The 18,279-nt window shown below is 73.6% G+C and overlaps 3 protein-coding genes across 3 annotated transcripts; 1 reads left to right on the top strand and 2 right to left on the bottom strand.

The window, feature by feature from the left end:
- Positions 1 to 3,011: 3,011 nt before the first annotated feature.
- DNAAF3 (dynein axonemal assembly factor 3) lies at positions 3,012 to 9,645 on the bottom strand. Its single transcript, XM_088538786.1, has 9 exons — positions 9,555 to 9,645; positions 9,350 to 9,483; positions 8,545 to 8,638; positions 6,295 to 6,470; positions 5,758 to 5,934; positions 4,875 to 4,997; positions 4,287 to 4,403; positions 3,446 to 3,545; positions 3,012 to 3,124 (listed from the first exon to the last, which is right to left on the bottom strand). The coding sequence occupies exons 1-9, from the start codon at positions 9,643 to 9,645 to the stop codon at positions 3,012 to 3,014; spliced, it is 1,125 nt and encodes a 374-aa protein (XP_088394912.1).
- A 465-nt stretch (positions 9,646 to 10,110) lies between these two features.
- On the bottom strand, positions 10,111 to 16,208 carry LOC148590657 (hsp70-binding protein 1-like). The gene is made up of 7 exons (XM_088538785.1): positions 16,065 to 16,208; positions 14,945 to 15,179; positions 13,549 to 13,764; positions 12,431 to 12,586; positions 11,306 to 11,402; positions 10,659 to 10,767; positions 10,111 to 10,173 (listed from the first exon to the last, which is right to left on the bottom strand). Exons 1-7 carry the CDS (start codon positions 16,206 to 16,208, stop codon positions 10,111 to 10,113), a joined length of 1,020 nt encoding a protein of 339 aa, XP_088394911.1.
- Positions 16,209 to 17,448: 1,240 nt separating this feature from the next.
- LOC148590656 (histone-lysine N-methyltransferase KMT5C-like) lies at positions 17,449 to 18,261 on the top strand (the record flags this gene model as incomplete). Its single annotated transcript, XM_088538783.1, has 3 exons — positions 17,449 to 17,558; positions 17,632 to 17,797; positions 18,152 to 18,261. Coding segments are annotated over exons 1-3 (386 nt in total), but the record flags the coding sequence as incomplete, so codon positions are not given.
- Positions 18,262 to 18,279: the final 18 nt, after the last annotated feature.

Raw genomic sequence — 18,279 nt, 5'->3', positions numbered from 1 at the left:
CCCCCCCCCGGGGGATTCTGGGTACCCCCCCCCCCCCGCCGCAGAGGATGCTGGAACGCACAGCCCCCCCCCCCCCCCCCCCCCAATCCTGTGTCACCCCCTCCCGGGCAAGGTCAAAGGTCAAAGCGCGGCCGGGGGTGACAATAAACGAGAGGGGCCGAAAGGAGCGAGTCCGTGAGCGGGGGGCGGGGCCTCGGCGCCCGGGGGCGGGGCCAGCACCTCCGGGAGGGGGCGGGGCCTCCTGCGCGGCTCCCGGGAGCTCCCCCCCCCGCCCCCCTCCGGGAGGGGCCCCGGCGTCCGGGCGGCCTCGGGCGACCCGGCGCCGGGTTGGTGTAAACCGGGCCCCGATTGCATCGCGGGGGGATCCCGTGATCGCGCCGTGCACGGGGGGGGCAAAGTCCGGGCCCCCCCCGCGCCCCCCCGGTGTTTTGTGCGTGCCTGGGGTGGGGGGGGCTGCGGGAGGGCCCAGGCGTCCGGGCCGCCCCCCCCATCCTCCGCACCGCGATAAAAGCGGCGCACGTGGAGCCGCCGGGGGCGGGGCCGCCGCCTCGGACGCCTGGGCCCCAACTCGGACGCCTCGATCCCCCGGGACCCGCCGGCCGCCAAGGTCTCCCCGGACGCCTGGGCCCCTCCAGGCATCGTGAAACTCCCCGCCGCGATCGCCCGGACCCTTCGGGGGACTCGAGTGTTCCCGGACGCCGGGGCCGCCGGATCCCCGCAGCCCTCCCGGACGCCGGGGCCCGCAGCCCCCCCGGACGCCGGGGCCCCCCGCGATGCTCGCCGCGCCTTGGCTGGCGCTGGCCGCTCTGTTTGCGGCGGCGCCGGCGCGCGGGGCCCCCCGCGACTCCAGCCCGTTGCTGTCGCTCGACGGCCACGTCCGGCTCCGCCACCTGCTCGCGGGCGACGGGCGCAGCCAAGCGCTGCTCGAGATCCGGCCCGACGGCTCCGTGCGCGGCGCCGCCCAGCGCGGCCCCTACAGTGAGTGCGGGCGGCTCCCCCGGCCCCCTCCCCCGGACGCCGGGGCCCCTCCGGACCGTCCCCGCTCCCCCAGGTCTGCTGGAGATCAAGGCCGTGAAGCCGGGCGTGGTGCGGATCCGCGGCGCGCAGACCCTGCGCTTCCTCTGCATGGACGGCGCGGGGCGGCCCTACGGCGCGGTGAGGGCCGGACGCCTGGGCCCCTCCTCCCGGGACGCCCCGGGCCCTCCCGCCGGGGATTCCCGGCTGCTCTGAGTCCCGCTGGGGCGGGTTCCCCCCCCCCCCACCCCCGGACGCCTGGGCCCCCTCCGGGATTCCTGGATCCCACCGGGACGGGTCGCAGCGGGGCGGGTTCCCCCATCCCGGGGCTCCCAGGTCCCTCCCGGACGCCTGGGCCCCTCCCGGACGCCTGGGCCCCTCGCAGGCCTCCTACTCCGCCGACTCCTGCAACTTCCTCGAGCGCGTCCGGCGCGACGGCTACAACCTCTACGAGTCCGAGCGGCTGCGGCGGCCGCTGGGGCTGGAGCCGCCGGGACCGGGACCGGGACCGGGGGGGGGCACCGGGAGCGGCCCCCCCGCTGCGCCACTTCCTGCCGCTGCCCGGGGCCCCCCCCGCGCCGCCGCCGCCGCCGCCGCCCCCCCCGCTCGACCCGGAGTCCCCGGACCCGCTGGGGCTGCTGGGGGGGCGGGGCTGCGGAGCCCGAGCCTGGGGCTGTGAGGGGGGGCGGGGGGGGGCGGAGCTTAACGGGGATTCCCGGTATTTATTGGGGGGGGGCGGAGCTTAACGGGGATTCCCGGTATTTATTGGGGGGGGGGGGGGCGGGTATTTATTGCAATAAAAGCGGCGCCAACGGGCGGCGATTCCAGCTCCGGGGGCCCAGGCGTCCGGGGCGGGGGGGCGGTTATTGGGGGGGGGGGGGGGGGGGGGGTCAGGTTTGTTGCTCCTCGGCTTGTGCCCCCCCCCCCCACCCCCGGGCTCTTCTGCCTTGGCCAGTCCACGCCCCTCGTGCCGTATATGGACATGGCCACGCCCCCTCCGTGCCTTACATGGACACGGCCTCGTGGGGGGGGTTTATGAATGGACGGGGGGGGCGGGGCTGCCTAATAACCAAAGGGCGGGGCCTCGGCGGGGGGGCGGGGCCTCGGCGGGGGGCGGAGCTCTCGGGGGAGTCTCAGGGCCGCCCCGCCCCCCCCCGCTCGAACACCGCCACCGCGGGGGGGGCGGGGCGGGGGGGGGGAGGGGCGCTCGAACCCGGCGGCCGCCGCGAGCGCCGAGACCCGCGCGAGGGCGGGGCCGAGCTGGGGGGGGCGGAGCGAGGGCGCCAACCTGGGGGGGGGGAACACGGTGAGGGGGCGGGGCCGAGCTGAGGGGGGGCGGAGCGAGGGCGCCAACCTGGGGGGGGAACACGGTGAGGGGGCGGGGCCGAGCTGGGGGGGGCGGAGCGAGGGCGCCAACCTGGGGGGGAACACGGTGAGGGGGCGGGGCTAAGATGGGGGGGCGGAACGGAGGGGATCACGGGGAACGGGGCAGGCGGGGCCCGGGGGCGGGGTCTCTCCCAGGGGGCGGGGCCCGGTGTCCACGTGCGCTGCTCCAGGAACGGGGTGTCCCGGGGGGAATCCCCCGAGGGGCGGGGTCTCTCCCGGGGGGCGGAGTCTCGGGGGGTGGGGTCTCCCCAGAGGGGGGCGGGGTTTCAGAGGGGGCGGGGTTTCCCAGAGGGTTTCCCTGGGGTATCCCCGGGGGGCGGGGTCTCGGTACCCACGTGGGCAGCTCCACCAATAGGGTGGCCTCGGGTGCCGCCAGCGCCCCCCAGCTCCGGGTCCAGCTCGTCCAGGCACCTGGGGCGGGGGGGGGGGGGGGGGGGCGGATCCGGTTAACCCCCCCCCCCCCCCGTTAACCCCTCCGCCCCCCAGAACCGTCCCCCCCCTCGCGCCCCATTTCCGGTCCCCTCCTCCCGGCTCCCCCCCCCGCCCCGCCCGTTACCTGGTCCCGGTTCCCCCCCCCCCCCCCCCCCCGCCGGTTTCCGGTCCCCCCCCCCTTACCGGTCCCCCAGCACCAGGAGGCTGCAGCGCCCCCCCAGGGCGGCTCTCGCGGGGGGGCGGCGGGCGCTGCCCAGGGGCAGGAACCGGACGCGGACGAGGGAGGCGGGGCCTGGGGGGGGGCGGGACGGACGTTACCGGGGGGCGGGGGGGTGGGGGGGGGGGGGGCAAGAGGTGGCGGGAGCGGAGCAGGATGGGGGAAGGGGATCCCCGGGGGGGGCGGAGTCACCCGGGGGGGGGCTAAACAAAGGGCGGAGCTTCCAGAGGGGCGGAGCTATCCAGGGGCGGGGCTGCCGGATGGACGACACCGCCCCCATGGAGGGGGCGTGGCTCGGGGGGGGGGGTGTTCCGTGGAGGGGGCGTGGCTCCAGAGCAGGGGGCGTGGCTCCATGGGGGGCGTGGCTCCCGAGGGGGGGCGTGTCCCGCCGCTCACCCCCCGGCCTCCCGGGGCCGTCGCCGTCGCCGTGTCCGGGGGGGGGCAGCAGCGCCCGCAGCAGAGCCGAGACGTTGTCGAGGGAGAGCTGGGAGGCGCCCTGGGGGGGGGGGCGGCACCGGGAGCGTCCGGGATCCGCCGGGACCCCCCGGGACCCCCCAGAACCCCCCCATTCCGGGACAACACCGGGAGCCTCCGGGATCCGCCCGGGACACCCCCGGGACACCCCCCATTCCGGGACACCACCGGGATCCCCCGGGACCCCCCAGGACCCCCCCGGAGCTCCCCCATTCCGGACACCACCGGGAGCCTCCGGGATCCGCCGGGACCCCCCCGGGACCCCCCCGGAACCTCGGAACCTCCCCATTCCGGGACATCACCGGGAACCTCCGGGATCCGCCCGGGACACCACCCGGGACACCCCCCCCCATTCCGGGACATCACCGGGATCCCCCGGAACCCCCCCATTCCGGGACAACGCCGGGATCCCCCGGGACCCCCCGGGATTCCCCCGGAACCCGGGACACCCCCCGGGACACCCCCCCCCATTCCGGGACACCACCGGGATCCCCCGGGACCCCCCGCGATCCCCGCTCCCGTTCTGGGACCCAACCGGGACCCCCCCTGGGACCCCCCCGGACCTTCCTCCTGTCCAGGGACTCCTCCCCCCTCCGGGAGGCCCCTCCCCTCCCCACTCGCTCCGCCCCCTCCCACTCCGCCCCCCCAGTTCCCCCTCCAGCGCCCCTCCCACTCCCGCCCCCCCCGGACCCCTCCCCGGGCACTCGCTCTGCCCCAAGCCCCGCCCCCTGACCACGCCCCCCAGGCCCCAGGCCCCTCCCACCTGCTCGCCCCCCCGCGGCGGCGGCGCCGCCTCCTCGAGCCGCGCGAGGCCGAAGGGCAGGAAGGGACCGGCCACGATGTCGCCCCAGTAGCCCAGGGGGGCCCCGGGCTGCCCGTCCTGGGGGTAACGACCCCCCCCTCCCGTAACGACCCCCATCCCGGTAACGACCCCCCCCTTCCCGTAACGACCCCCCTCCTGGTAACGCCCCCATCCCGGTAACGACCCCCCCCTCCCGGTAACGACCCCCCCTCCCTGTAACGACCCCCCTCCCGGTAATGCCCCCATCCCGGTAGCGCCCTCCACCAATCCCGCTGCCCCTTCCCATCCCGCTCCCCTCTCGACCCGTTATCCGGTTCTTGACCCGGTCCCGGTTCCCCAGACCCATCTCGAGACCCCCCCCCCCCCCCCAGCCCCTGTAACCCCCGTCCGGGGCCGGTTCCGACCCTGCTCCCCGCTCCGCCCCGGTCCCGCTGCCCCCCAGTGTCCCCCGCTCCCGGTGCCCCCCCGCTCCCGGTGCCCCTCCCGCTCCCGGTGCCCCCCCGGCGCTCCCGGTGCCCCCCCCCCCCCCCGGTGCCCCCCCCCGCTCACGTCACGGGGCTCCGGTCCCGACAGCAGCGTCGGGTTCTCGTCGCTCCCGGCGCCCTCGGGGCCCTCGAAGGCGACGCCGCCCTCGCGCCAGCGGCCGAACTCGGCGGGGGTCACGGAGCGGGCCTGGGGAGGGGGCGGTACCGGGAGCGGTACCGGGGGGGGGTCACGGAGCGGGCCTGGGGAGGGGGCGGTACCGGGGGCGGTACCGGGGGGGGGATCACGGAGCGGGCCTGGGGAGGGGGCGGTACCGGGAGCGGTACCGGGGGGGGGGTCACGGAGCGGGCCTGGGGAGGGGGGCGGTACCGGGGGCGGTACCGGGGGGGGGTCACGGAGCGGGCCTGGGGAGGGGCGGGGCGGTACCGGGGGCGGTACCGGGGGGGGGGGTCACGGAGCGGGCCTGGGGAGGGGGGGCGGTACCGGGGGGCGGTACCGGGGGGGGGTCACGGAGCGGGGCCTGGCGGGGGGACACAACGGGGAGGGGGGGAGGACACCGGGACACGGCGGGGGTCGAACCGGGACCGGACTAGGGGGCGGGGTCCCGGTATGGGGGCGTGTCTTGGTCCCGGTTCGGTCCCGAGGGGGTTGTCTGGGTCCCGGGGTGGTTCCGGGGGGTGTCCCGGTTCCGGTTCGGTCCCGGGGGGCTGTCTCGGTGCCGGGGGGTTGTCTCGGTCCCGGGGCGGTGTCCCTGTCTCGGGGTGGTTCCGGGAGGGTGTCCCGGTTCGGTCCCGGGGGGTGTGTCCCTGTTCCGGGGTGGTTCCGGGGCGGGTGTCCCGGTCCGGTCCCGGTTCGGTCCCGGCCCGGTCCGGTCCCGGTTCGGTCCCGGTTCGGCCCCGGTCCGGTTCGGTCCCGGTTCGGTCCGGTCCCGGTTCGGTCCGGTCCTCACCCCCCGCTCGTGCAGCCCCATCCGCAGGTCCCAGTCGGCCACGCGGCTCCTGCCCTCGTATCTCGCCCCCAGGTGGCGCCGCAGCCGCCGCTCCCAGAGGCCCCGCAGGGGGGGCCCGGGGGGGGCGGGCAGCGCCCAGCGCCGCAGGACGGCGGCGACGGCGTCGCGGTCACGTGACTGGGGGGGGGGGGCAGGGTGAGAACCCCCCCCCCGGCACCGGGAACCCCCCCCAACCGGGACCACCCCCCCACACACCGGCGCCCCCCCCCGGCACCGGGACCCACCCCCCCCATGGGGACAGCCCCTCCCGGCACCGGGACCCCCCCCCCCCCCCCCCCCACCGGGATCCCCTCCCAACACCGGGAATCCCCCCCCTCAACCCGGGACCCCCCAATATTGGGATTCCCCACCCCAAAACCGGGAGCCCCGGTGTCCCCTGGTCCCGGTGTCCCCTGGTCCCGGTGTCCCCTGGTCCCGGTGTCCCCCTTCCCGGTGCCCCCCCCGGTCCCTCCGTTCCGGTCCCCCCCCTCCCCGCACCTTCATGAGCCGCAGGTCGGCGGGGCCGGTGCCGGGGTCGCCGCTGTCGCCGCTGTCGCCGCTGTCCCCCCCCCGCAGCCACCGCTCCAGCCGCGTCGCCGCCTCCCGCAGGTACCGCCCGGAGGCGCCGCGGAGGCGGCTGGAGCCCAAGAGCTCCAGGAGCAGCGAGGAGCGGGCTGGGAGCGGGACCGGGAATGGCACCGGGACCGGGAATGGCACCGGGACCGGGAATGGCACCGGGACCGGGAATGACACCGGGAACGGGAATGTCACCGGGAACGGGAATGACACCGGGAACGGGGGCACCGGGACCGGGAATGGCACCGGGAACGGGGAATGTCACCGGGACCGGGAATGACACCGGGAACGGGAATGACACCGGGAACGGGAATGACACCGGGAACGGGGGCACCGGGACCGGGAATGTCACCGGGACCGGGAATGACACCGGGAACGGGAATGACACCGGGAACGGGAATGACACCGGGAACGGGGGCACCGGGAACGGGAATGTCACCGGGAACGGGAATGGCACCGGGACGGGGAATGGCACCGGGACCAGGAATGACACCGGGAACGGGAATGACACCGGGAACAGGGAATGGCACCGGGAACGGGAATGGCACCGGGAACAGGGGCACCGGGACCGGGAATGTCACCGGGACCGGGAATGACACCGGGAACGGGGAATGTCACCGGGAACGGGAATGGCACCGGGAACGGGAATGGCACCGGGACGGGAATGGGAATGTCACCAGGAACGGGAATGGCACCGGGACCGGGAATGGCACCGGGAACGGGGGCACCGGGAACGGGAATGGCACCGGGAACAGGAATGACACCGGGAACGGGAATGGCACTGGGACCGGGAGTGGCACCGGGAACGGGAATGGCACCGGGAATGGGGGCACCGGGAACGGGGCGGGGGGGGGGTACAGGGAGCACCGGGCTACGCACTGGGATCGGGAACAGGAATGTCACCAGGACCGGGAATGTCACTGGGAACGGGAATGTCACCGGGACCGGGAATGTCACCGGGAATGGGGGCACCGGGAACGGGAATGACACCGGGAACGGGGAATGTCACTGGGAACGGGGAATGTCACTGGGAACGGGAATGGCACCGGGACCGGGAATGGGAATGTCACCGGGACGGGGAATGTCACCGGGAACGGGAATGGCACCGGGAACGGGAATGACACCGGGACGGGGAATGTCACCGGGACCGGGAATGGCACCGGGAACGGGAATGGCACCGGGAACGGGGGCACCGGGACCGGGAATGGCACCGGGACCGGGAATGACACCGGGAACGGGGAGTGGCACCGGGAACGGGGAATGTCACCGGGACCGGGAATGGCACCGGGAACGGGAATGACACCGGGACGGGGAATGGCACCGGGACCGGGAATGTCACCGGGAACGGGAATGACACCGGGAACGGGGAATGGCACCGGGAACGGGAATGTCACCGGGAACGGGGGCACCGGGACCGGGAATGTCACCGGGAATGGGGGCACCGGGAACGGGGCGGGGGGGGGGTACAGGGAGCACCGGGCTACGCACTGGGATCGGGAACAGGAATGTCACCAGGACCGGGAATGTCAGCGGGAACGGCGGGCACCGGGAATGGGGCAGGGCACGGGGAGCACCGAGCTGTGTGCTGAGACCGGGACCGGGAATGTCACCGGGACCGGGAATGGGAATGTCACCGGGAACGGCGGGCATCGGGAATGGGGCAGGGCGTGGGGAGCACCGAGCTGTGCGCTGGGACCGGGACTGGGACGGGAATGGGAATGGGGCAGGTCGCCGGGAAAGGGGGGGGTCATTGCAACCGGGAGGGAGGTCCCGGCCCCTTGATGTCCCCGTGTCCCCGTCCCTGGGGGGGGGGGGGGGGGGGCAGCTCCCGTTGACGTCCCCGCTGGGTGTCCCCGTGTCCCCGTGTCCTCCGTGTCCCCCGTGTCCCCCGTGTCCCCTCTGTCCCCGTGTCCCCGTGTCCCTCGTGTCCCCCGTGTCCCCCGTGTCCCCGTGTCCCCGTGTCCCCGTGTCCCCCGTGTCCCCCGTGTCCCCTCTGTCCCCCGTGTCCCCCGTGTCCCCGTGTCCCCGTGTCCCCCGTGTCCCCCGTGTCCCCGTGTCCCCTCTGTCCCCCGTGTCCCCCGTGTCCCCCGTGTCCCCGTGTCCCCCGTGTCCCCCCTGTCCCCCGTGTCCCCGTGTCCCCTCTGTCCCCCGTGTCCCCCGTGTCCCCCCCACCTCGCAGCCCCAGTCGCTCCCTGGGCTCCGCCGCCAGCGCCAGGAACAGCAGCTGCCGCGCGACGAGCTCGGGGCGCCGCTCGGCCACGTAGAGCTGGGAATACCGGGAATGCCGGCCGGGAGCACCGGGAATGCCGGCCGGGAACACCGGGAATTAAGGCCGGGAATACAGGGAATAATGGCCGGCAACACCGAGAATAACGGGAATACCGGGAATAATGGATGGGACCGCTAGGAACACCAGGAATATCGGGATCTGCTCCCACCCCCTCCAGGAGCACCGGGGCTCCCTCCCCCGGTCCCCCCCTCCCCACAAGGCCCCTGGGAGCCCCGGTCTTCCCCGATGGGGACTCCGGTCCCGCCCCCGCCCCCCCCAACCCCGAGACCCGGTCCCGGTTCCCCCCAATCCCTCCCGCTCCTCCCGGTCCCGGTTCCGCCCGTGGTTCCAGTCCCGGTTCCCTGGCACCCCGTCCCAGCTCCGGTTCCCCTCCGCCCCGCCCCGGTCCCGTCTCCCCCTCCCGCCCTGCCCCGGTCCCGGTTCCCCCCGGTTCTCCCCGGTGCCGGTGCCGGTGCCGGTTCCCCCTCACCCCGTCCCAGTTCTGGTTCCCCTCCGCCCGGTCCCGGTTCCCCCCGGTTCTCGCCGGTGCCGGTCCCGGTTCCCCCGGTGCCGGTCTCGGTTCCCCCTCACCCCGTCCCAGTTCTGGTTCCCCTCCGCCCGGTCCCGTCCCCCCCCCCCCGCCCCGCCCCGGTCCCGGTTCTCCCCGGTGCCGGTCCCGGTTCCCCCGGTGCCGGTCCCGGTTCTCACACTGAGCGCCCGGCGCGGCCGCCGCGAGGCCCCCGCCAGGGTCCGCAGCAGGTGCCGCCCCTCGGCCGCCCCCACCAGCAGCGCCGCCACCTCGGGCCGCCCCCCGGGGCCCGGCCGGGGCTGCGCGGCGGCGCCTGCGGGTCGGGAGTCACCGGGAGCACCGGGAAAAGCGGGAATTCCCGGGGCGGGGGGGGAGGATGCTCACAGAATTCCTGCAGGTCCAGGGCGGGCGTCAGCCCCCACCAGCGCACGGAGCCCAGCCCGTCCCCGCAGCCGCCCGCCAGCACCGGCTCCATCGCGCGCCCGGTACCGGCGCCGCGCGGCCAATCAGGAGCCGCCGCCGGCGCCGTCGGCCAATGGGAGGCGCAGCCAGGGACGCGGTCGCCAGGGAGACGGCGGGACCCGCCCCTCGGAGCAACGGGCGCGCAACGGGCGTCGCGCGGCGGTTGTCACGGCAACCGCGAGCCAATCCCGTCCGCCAGGCGGTTGTCACGGCAACCGCGAGCCAATCCCGCCCTCGCGGCGGTTGTCACGGCAACCGCGAGCCAATCCCGTCCGCCAGGCGGTTGCTACAGCGACGTTTGGCCCCGCCCCTCCGCCGCCGCCCGGCCCCGCCCCTCGGCGCTGTCCAGCGCGCGGTGCTGAAAGTCGCTAAAAGGAGCCCCCCCCCGTGACGTCAACATCAGGGTGCAACGTCACGGCAGTGACGTCACCAAGAAGGAAATCACCCCCAAAGAAGGAGCTTTATTGGCTGGCGGGGGTCAGCCCTGGAGGGGGGGCGGGAAGCAGAGCTGCAGCAGCTGCTCACAGAGCTCCAGCTCCTCCTGGGGGGGGGAGGGAAAAGGGGGGGTCATGGGGGGAGGAACCCCCCCCGGGACCCCTGAGACCCCCCCGTGGAGCCCCCATGAGCCCCAACGACCCCACAGCCCCCCCCAACACCCTGAACACCCCCCCAGAGACCCCTAGTGACCCACAAGGTCCCCAAAGACCCCCCACAACCCCCCCCCGAGACCCCAAAACCCCCCCCAGGACCCCCCCAGCCCTCCCATAACCCCCCCGAGACCCCCAAAGAAGACCCCCCTCCCCCCCCCTCCACCCCCCCGACCCTCCCCAGTCCCCATGGACCCCCCCCCCCCCGGACACCCTCCGTTGCCCAAAGGCCCCCCCAAACCCCCTCCCCCACCCCATGCCCCCCCCATGCCCCTTCCCGTGGCCCCCCCGTGCCCCCCCCGTCCCCCTCCTGCCCCCCCCGTGCCCTCCCCCCCCCCCCGGTGCCCCCCCCGTCCCCCTCCTGCCCCCCCCCGCCCACCAGGCTCTCGGGCCGCCCCTGCAGTTGCCCCCTCCTCTCTCTCAGCAGCGGCTCCAGCCCCAGCTGGGGGTCCCGGAGGCGCCGCAGCCCCTCGGGGCACAGGGCCAGGCTGGGGGGAGAGCGGGGGGGCGGAGTTAGCGGAGCCCCGCCCACTCAGTGAGCCCCGCCCCCTCAGTGAGCCCCGCCCACCCCCAGACACCGCAGCCCCTCGGGGCACAGGGCCAGGCTGGGGGGAGAGCGGGGGGGCGGAGTTAGCGGAGCCCCGCCCCCTCAGTGAGCCCCGCCCCCTCAGTGAGCCCCCCCTCCCCCCCCCCCCGACACCGCAGCCCCTCGGGGCACAGGGCCAGGCTGGGGGGGGGGGGGAAGCGGGGGGTGGGTGGAGTGAGCGAAGCCCCGCCCCCCGAAGAGCCCCGCCCCCTCGATGAGCTCCTCCCACAAACCCCGCCCCTTCACAGTGCTCTGCTCCCCACACAACCCCGGGCCCGCCCCCTCTAGACCCCCACCCACCTCGAGCCCCGCCCCCTGGAGAGCCCCGCCCCCATTTGTCCCCCCTCCCCACCCCTCCCAGTGCCCACGTGTCCCAGGACCCCCCCCCCGCCCCGAGGCCCCGCCCCCCCAGGCCCCGCCCCCCCCGAGGCCCCGCCCACCTGACCAGCGCCCCCAGCAGGTTCTCGTGGGCGGCCTCGTGTTCCCGGCCCAGCTGCCCCACGAGGCGCTCGACCCCCCCCAGGGCGCAGAGCGGCTCTGGGGGGACACGGGGGGGTCGGGGGGTGACACGGGGGACACGGGGGGACCCCAGGGACGGGGGGGGGGACACGGGGGGCACGGGGGGACCCCAGGGACCGAGGGGGGGACACGGGGGGATGGACGGGGACATGGGGGGACACGGGGGGACCCCAGGGACGGGGGGGGGACACGGGGGGATGGACGGGGACATGGGGGGGACCCCAGGGACAGGGGGTGACATGGGGGGGGCTGGTGTCCTGGGGAGGGGCATCCTTGTGGGGGGGTCGGGGGAGATGGGGGGTTTGGGGGGATTCGGGGCTGTTTTGGGGTGTTTCAGGGTGTTTGGGCGGTTTCTGGGGTGTTTCAGTCGTGTTGGGTGTTTGGGGGGGTTTCTGGGATGTTTTGGGGTGTTTTGGGGCGGCTTTGGGGTGTTTTGGGGGGTTGGGGCGTTTGGAGGGAGTTTCTGGGGTGTTTGGGGGTGTTTTGGGCTGTTTTGGGGGTGTTCCGGGGCCATTTCGGGGTGTTCTGGGGTGTTTCTGGGATGTTTGGGGGGGTTTCTGGGGTGTTCCGGGCCCGTTTTGGGGCGTTTCGGGGTGTTCTGGGGTGTTCCGGGGCCGTTTTGGGGTGTTTGGGGGGTGTTCCGGGGCCGTTTTGGGGTGTTCCGGGCCCATTTTGGGGTGTTCGGGGCCCATTTCGGGGTGTTTCGGGGTGTTTGGGGGGTGTTTTGGGCTATTTTGGCCCGTTTCGGGGTGTTTGGGGCCCGTTTCGGGGCATTCCGGGGTGTTCGGGGTCAGTTTCGGGGTGTTTGGGGCCCGTTTCGGGGTGTTTTGGGGTGTTTGGGGCCCGTTTCGGGGTGTTTGGGGCCCGTTTCGGGGTGTTTTGGCCCATTTCGGGGTGTTTCGGGGTGTTTTGGGGGTGTTTTGGGGTGTTCGGGGCCCATTTCGGGGTGTTTCGGGGTGTTTGGGGGGTGTTTTGGGCTGTTTTGGCCCGTTTCGGGGTGTTTTGGCCCGTTTCGGGGTGTTTCGGGGCGTTCCCGGGCGTTTCACCTCGGACGGCCGGCTCCTCGTGCAGGGCCCAGCGCAGCACGAAGGCCCCGCGCGCCCGGGAACGGGGCCGGGGCCCCACGGCCGCCCCCAGCAGCGGCCGCAGCCCCCCCAGGGCGGCCAGAGCCTGCGCGGCCCCCGGCTGCCCCCGCACCAGCGCTGGGGACATGGGGACAATGGGGGGACACGGGGTAGAAACAAAAGAAACAAGGGAATTGGCATTGGAAAACGGAACCCACCCCAAATCCAGTGGGAAAAACGAACAAATCCAGGAAAATCCCCATTCCCAACTCCGTGCTGTTCTCGTTCCCCCCCACCGTGTCCCCACGTCCCCCCATGTCCCCCATTGTCCCCACGTCCCCTCATACCCCCCTTGTGTCCACCCGGTCCCCATTGTCCTCCCCCCTCCTTGTCCCCGTTGTCCCCCCATGTTTCCCCCTGTCCCCCATTGTCCACCCCATCCCCATTGTCCCCATTGTCCCCCCAATGTCCCCACCATTGTCCCCCCAGCCCCATATCCCGCCTTGTATCCCCATTGTCCCCATTGTCCCCTTGTCCCCCATTGTCCCCATTGTGCCCCATGTCCTCATGGTCCCCCATGTCCCCCTTGTCCCCAATGTGCCCATTGTCCCCCATTGTCCCCATGTCCCCCATTATCCCCATCATCCCCTTGTCCTCCATGTCCCCCTTGTCCCCCCATTGTCCCCCGTGTCCCTATTGTCCCCCTATCCCCTTTCTCCCCATTGTCCGCACTGTCCCCGTGTCCCCCCTATCCCCATTGTCCCTTTGTCCCCATTATCCCCATGTCTCCCATTATCCCCATCATCCCCAATGTCCCCATTGTCCCCCCATTGTCCCCCATTGTCCCCCATGTCCCCCATCGTCCCCATGTCCCCCATTGTCCCCCATGTCCCCATCATCCCCATGTCCCTCCATTGTCCCCATGTCCCCCCATTGTCCCCATGTCCCCCATCATCCCCATTGTCCCCATCATCCCCAATGTCCCCATTGTCCCCCATGTCCCCCATCATCCCCATCATCCCCACTGTCCCCATTGTCCCCATGTCCCCCTATTGTCCCCATGTCCCCCATCGTCCCCATGTCCCCCCGCCCCCCCTCACCGGAAATGGCGGCCATGGCGGCGTCGCGGGCGCCCGGGCGGGGGTCCCGTCTCAGGGCCCCCAGCAGCCCCCGCAGGGCCCCCCCCCGCAGCGCCCCCCCCCGCAGCCCCGGCAGGTTCTGGGCAGCGGCCGCCAGGGCCCGGGCGGCCCCCGGGAGCCCCCGGCGGAGCCACCCCCCCCCGAGGAGGGTCTGCAGCCCCCCCAGCGCCAGGAACGCTGCGGGCGGGAACGGGATCCCGCGGGAATGGGAATGGGAATGATCCAATGGGAATGGGAATGGGAACGGGATCCCATGGGAATGGGAATGGGATCCCATGGGAATGGGAATGATCCAATGGGAATGGGATCCGAGGGGAATGGGATCCGATGGGAACGGGAACGGGATCCAATGGGAACGGGAATGATCCAATGGGAATGGGAATGGGAATGATCCAATGGGAACGGGAATGGGAATGGGAACGGGATCCAATGGGAACGGGATCCGAGGGGAATGGGGAGAATCCAATGGGAACGGGAATGGGAACGGGATCCAATGGGAACGGGATCCGAGGGGAACGGGATCCGAGGGGAACGGGATCCAATGGGAACGGGATCCAATGGGAACGGGATCCCGTGGGAATGGGAGCGGGAATGGGAACGGGGGGATCCGAGGGGAACGGGAGAGCCGATGGGAACGGGATCCCGCGGGAACAGGAATGGGGGGGAGCCGATGGGAACGGGGGATCCCATGGGAACGGGATCCAATGGGAATGGGAGAGACAAGGGGAACGGGGGGGAGCCGATGGGAACAGGGAGGATCCAATGGGAATGGGGGGGATCCGATGGGAACGGGGATGATCCAATGGGAATGGGGGAATCCAAGGGGAACGGGGAGAATCCAATGGGAATGCAAACAGGGATCCGAGGGGAATGGGAACGGGCGGGATCCAATGGGAATGGGGGGAGCCATGGGAATGGGGGGGATCCAATGGGAATGGGGGGATTCGACAGGGATGGGGGGATCCAACAGGAAAATGAGGATCCGGCGGGAGTGCAGAAAATCCAAGAACAACAGGGGGATCCGAACCGGAAAGAGGAAAATACACTCAGAAAATCCACCCAAAACCCACAAAAATCCACCCGAAACCAGCCCCACGAACCCCAAAATGCCCCCAATTGCTCCCAAAATCCCCCCAGGAACCTGGAATTAGTGGGAAAATGGGGGGAAAAGGGGGGGGAAAAGGGACCCCCAGCACCAGGGGACCCCCCCGACCCTCCTGGGAACCCCCAGAGCCCCCCGGGACCCCCCAAACCCTCAGGACCCTCCCGGATCCCCCCAGTTCCCCCCGGGATTCCTTTGGGATCCCCCCCGGCACCTCCCCAATTCCCGCCGGGATCCCCCCATTCCCGCCCCCACCTTCCGCGTTGTCCACGTTTTCCAGCAGCTCCGCCAGCAGCTCCAGCACCGGCTGGTACCGGTCGCCGGGATCCTCCGCGTCCGGCTCCGCGTGCGGGTCGGGATCGTCCGCGTCCGGGTCGGGATCGTCCGCGTCCGGGTCGGGATCCTCCGCGTGCGGGTCGGGATCCTCCGCGTGCGGGTCGGGATCGTCCGGCTCCGGCTCCGGCTCCTCGGGCGGGGGGGGCCCGGCCTCCTCCAGGATCCGCAGGAGGCTCCGCACGGTCTCCACGTCCCCCCCGGCGCCGCCCAGCGCCGCCCCCAGCGCCGCCCGCAGCCACTCGCGGCGCTGCCGGGGGGGCGGGGGGGGTCAGCGACGGGCCCGGGCGTCCGGGGGACCCCGAACACCCCAACAAGGGGCCCAGGCGTCCGGGAGACCCCAACGCCCCCCCCAGAGGGGCCCGGGCGTCCGGGGGACCCCCCCAAAGGAGCCCAGGCGTCCGGGAGACCCCAACCCCCCCCCCAGAGGGGCCCGGGCGTCCGGGGAACCCCCCCAAAAGGGCCCAGGCGTCCGGGAGACCCCGACCCCCCTCCGAAAGGGGCTCTGGTGTCCGGGGAACCCCAAACCCCCCCTAAAGGGGCCCAGGTGTCCGGGGGACCCCCCTAAAGGGCCCGGGCGTCCGGGAGACCCCAACCCCCCCCCCAGAGGGGCCCCAGCGTCCGGGGAACCCCCCCAAAAGGGCCCAGGTGTCCGGGAGACCCCGACCCCCCCCCCCAAAAGGGGCTCTGGTGTCCGGGAGACCCCGAACACCCCCCGAGGGGCCCGGGCGTCCGGGAGACCCCCCCAAAAGGGCCCAGGCGTCCTGGGGACCCCGACCCCCCCCAAGAGGGACCCTGGCTTCCGGGGGACCCCCCTAAAGGGGCCCAGGCATCCAGGAGACCCCAACACCCCAACAAGGGGCCCCAGCGTCCGGGAGACCCCCCTAAAGGGGCCCGGGAGTCCGGGAGACCCCAACACCCACCCCGAGGGGCCCCAGCGTCCGGGAGACCCCGACCCCCCCTAAAGGGGCCCAGGCGTCCGGGAGACCCCAACCCCCCCCCCCATTGGGGTCCCCTGGGTCCGGGCTCCGCCCCCTCTCACCTCCTCCGAGAGCGGCTCCCGAGGCTCCGCCCCGCCCCCGGCGCCGGCCCCGCCCCCGGGGTCACTCGCGGTCACCGCCAGCTCCAGGAGCCCCTGCAGGTTCCGGGGGGGCTCCCGGGCGCCCCCCCCGCCGCGCTCCGCCATGGCGCCGCCGCTACCGCCTCGCGGGCGCCGCCATCTTGCTCGGGGAGGGGGCGGGGCCTGGGAGCGCGCGGCCAATGGCGGGCGACCTTGGCGGCCATTGGCTGGGCGCAAAACCAATGGGGCGCGGAGAGGGCGGTGCGGGCGGCTCGGCCAATAGCTGCGCGCCGGGGCCGGGCCTGGCTCTTCGGAGCGTTACGGTAGAGCCACGCGCTTCCGTTAGGAGCGTTACGGTAGGAACGGGGCTGCCCCCCCCCCCCCCAACCGCTTGCGCGCGGGGCTCCTCTATACGGGGCGTTACGGTAAAAGGCGGGGCTCTATTCAGAGCGCTACGGTAGCGCCGGGACCTCGTGCGCCTCTGCTTGGGGCATTACGGCGGCGCCGGGGCTCTTTCTCTCCAGTCCCCGGTCGCCCAGGGGCGCGGGCGCTCCGAGCATTACGGTACCGGCGCCCCCCCTCCGTCCCGGTACAGGAGAGGGGCGGGGCGGGGGGCGCTGTGTGCTTCATTACGGTAATTGGGGGCGGGGTGTCCGTAACACAATGGGATAATGGCGAGTGTGCGGCTATTGCCTTCATTATGGTAACGGGACAATTGCGGGGGCGCTGGCGGCCCCATTACGGTACTTGGGGCGGGCGGGGCTCCTCACGCCGGACGGAAGGGCATTACGGTACCGGGGAGGAGGCAGAAACCCCGGGCCGTGCCCATTCATTCGGATCATTACGGTACCGGCCGTGTTTGGGGGCGGTCCTGGAGCGGTGCCCGCGCTCGGTGCATTACGGTACCACGAGGGGCCGTTTGGGGAGGGTGCCCGTTTGTTCAGGGCATTACGGTACCAAAACGGTGCGTGTCGTGCGCGGTACCCCCGCGCTCGGCGCTTTACGGTACTACAGGCGGGGGCGGGCCCTGTCCTCGGTGCATTACGGTACCGGGGGGGATGCCCCCGCACTCGATGCATTACGGTACCGGGGGTGGGTTGGGGCCTGTGCTCGGTGTATTACGGTACCGGGGGGGATGCCCCCGCGCTCGGCGCATTACGGTAGCGCTGACCCGCGCGGCGGGGAGGGGCGGGGGGCTCCCGTTCCGCTCCCGGAGCCGGTTCCGGTGCGGATTCCCGGTTCCGGTTCCCGGTTCTAATCTGTGCCGGTGGCGGTTCCCGTGCAGGCCGCGGTCCCGGTTATGATCCCCGCGGTGCCGCTTCCCCCGCAGGTCCCGGTTCCGGTTCCGGTCCGGTTCCGGTCCGCCATGGCGGCGCCCCGCGTGACCGCGCGGGAGCTCTGCGAGAACGACGACCTGGCCACGAGCCTCGTGCTCGACTCGGTGCTCGGCTTCCGGACACACAAGATGGCCGTCAGGTGCGGGGCGGGGCCTGCGGCGGGGGCGGGGCCTGCGCGGCGGGGCCGCCCCCGTGCTGACGTCACCGCGCAGCCCCCTGCCCGCGCTGCGGCGCCGCCAGCACCTCCGAGCCGCCGTCGAGCGCTTCCGGCGGCGGCGCGACCCGGAAGCGGCGCTGCGCGCGCTCACCGCCGGCTCCTGGGCCGCCAACTACTTCCGGCGGCGCCGCCCGCTGCAGCGCGCCGCCTTCCACAGTCACGTGAGCGGCGGGGGCGGGGCCTGCGCGGGGGGCGGGGGAGTGGGCGGGGCCTGGCGGGGGCGGGGCCTGGCGGGAGCCGCAGGTTCGGGGCCCCCAGCGGGATCCCCCGGGGGGCGGGGTTTGCGGGAGGGGGCGGGGCCGGGCCGGGGAGGGGGCGGGGCCAGGACGGTCCGTCGCGGGTGTCTGGGCTCCCTCATCCCGCCCTGCCCGGACGCCTGGGCCCCTCCTTGTGTTGGGGGGGGGGGGGGTTTCCCGGACGCCTGGGCCCCCCCCCCGGACGCCTGGGCCCCCCCCGGACGCCTGGGCCCCCCCCCCCGGACGCCTGGGCCCCCCCCGGACGCCTGGGCCCCGCAGATCCTGCGCTACCTGCGGCTGCTGCTGCCCGAGAGCGGCGTCGCCATCCAGCCCTGCAGCCGCTACTCGCTGGACACCAACGGGGCCAGGGTGGTGTCGACCCGCGCGTGGTGCGTGGGGACACGGGG

This window comes from Tinamus guttatus, unplaced genomic scaffold, assembly GCF_059628265.1.
Source record: "Tinamus guttatus ecotype Peru unplaced genomic scaffold, ASM5962826v1 Tinamus_guttatus_pri_ptg001170l, whole genome shotgun sequence".
NCBI classification, from domain to species: Eukaryota; Metazoa; Chordata; class Aves; order Tinamiformes; family Tinamidae; genus Tinamus; species Tinamus guttatus.
Note: the sequence above shows the minus strand (reverse complement) of the source record. Positions and strands in the feature narration are given on the sequence as shown.

Coding starts and splice junctions, on each gene's coding strand:
- DNAAF3 (XM_088538786.1), bottom strand. CDS start 9,645: ATGGAGCCGGTGCTGGCGGGCGGCTGCGGGGACGGGCTGGGCTCCGTG. Junction 5,935..6,294: donor CCGACCTGCGGCTCATGAAG/GTGCGGGGAGGG, acceptor CCCCCCCCCCAG/TCACGTGACCGCGACGCCGT. Junction 3,546..4,286: donor CGCCGCGGGGGGGCGAGCAG/GTGGGAGGGGCC, acceptor CCCCCCCCCCAG/GGCGCCTCCCAGCTCTCCCT.
- LOC148590657 (XM_088538785.1), bottom strand. CDS start 16,208: ATGGCGGAGCGCGGCGGGGGGGGCGCCCGGGAGCCCCCCCGGAACCTG. Junction 11,403..12,430: donor CGAGGAGCCGGCCGTCCGAG/GTGAAACGCCCG, acceptor GTGTCCCCCCAG/AGCCGCTCTGCGCCCTGGGG. Junction 10,174..10,658: donor AGGGGCGGCCCGAGAGCCTG/GTGGGCGGGGGG, acceptor TCCCCCCCCCAG/GAGGAGCTGGAGCTCTGTGA.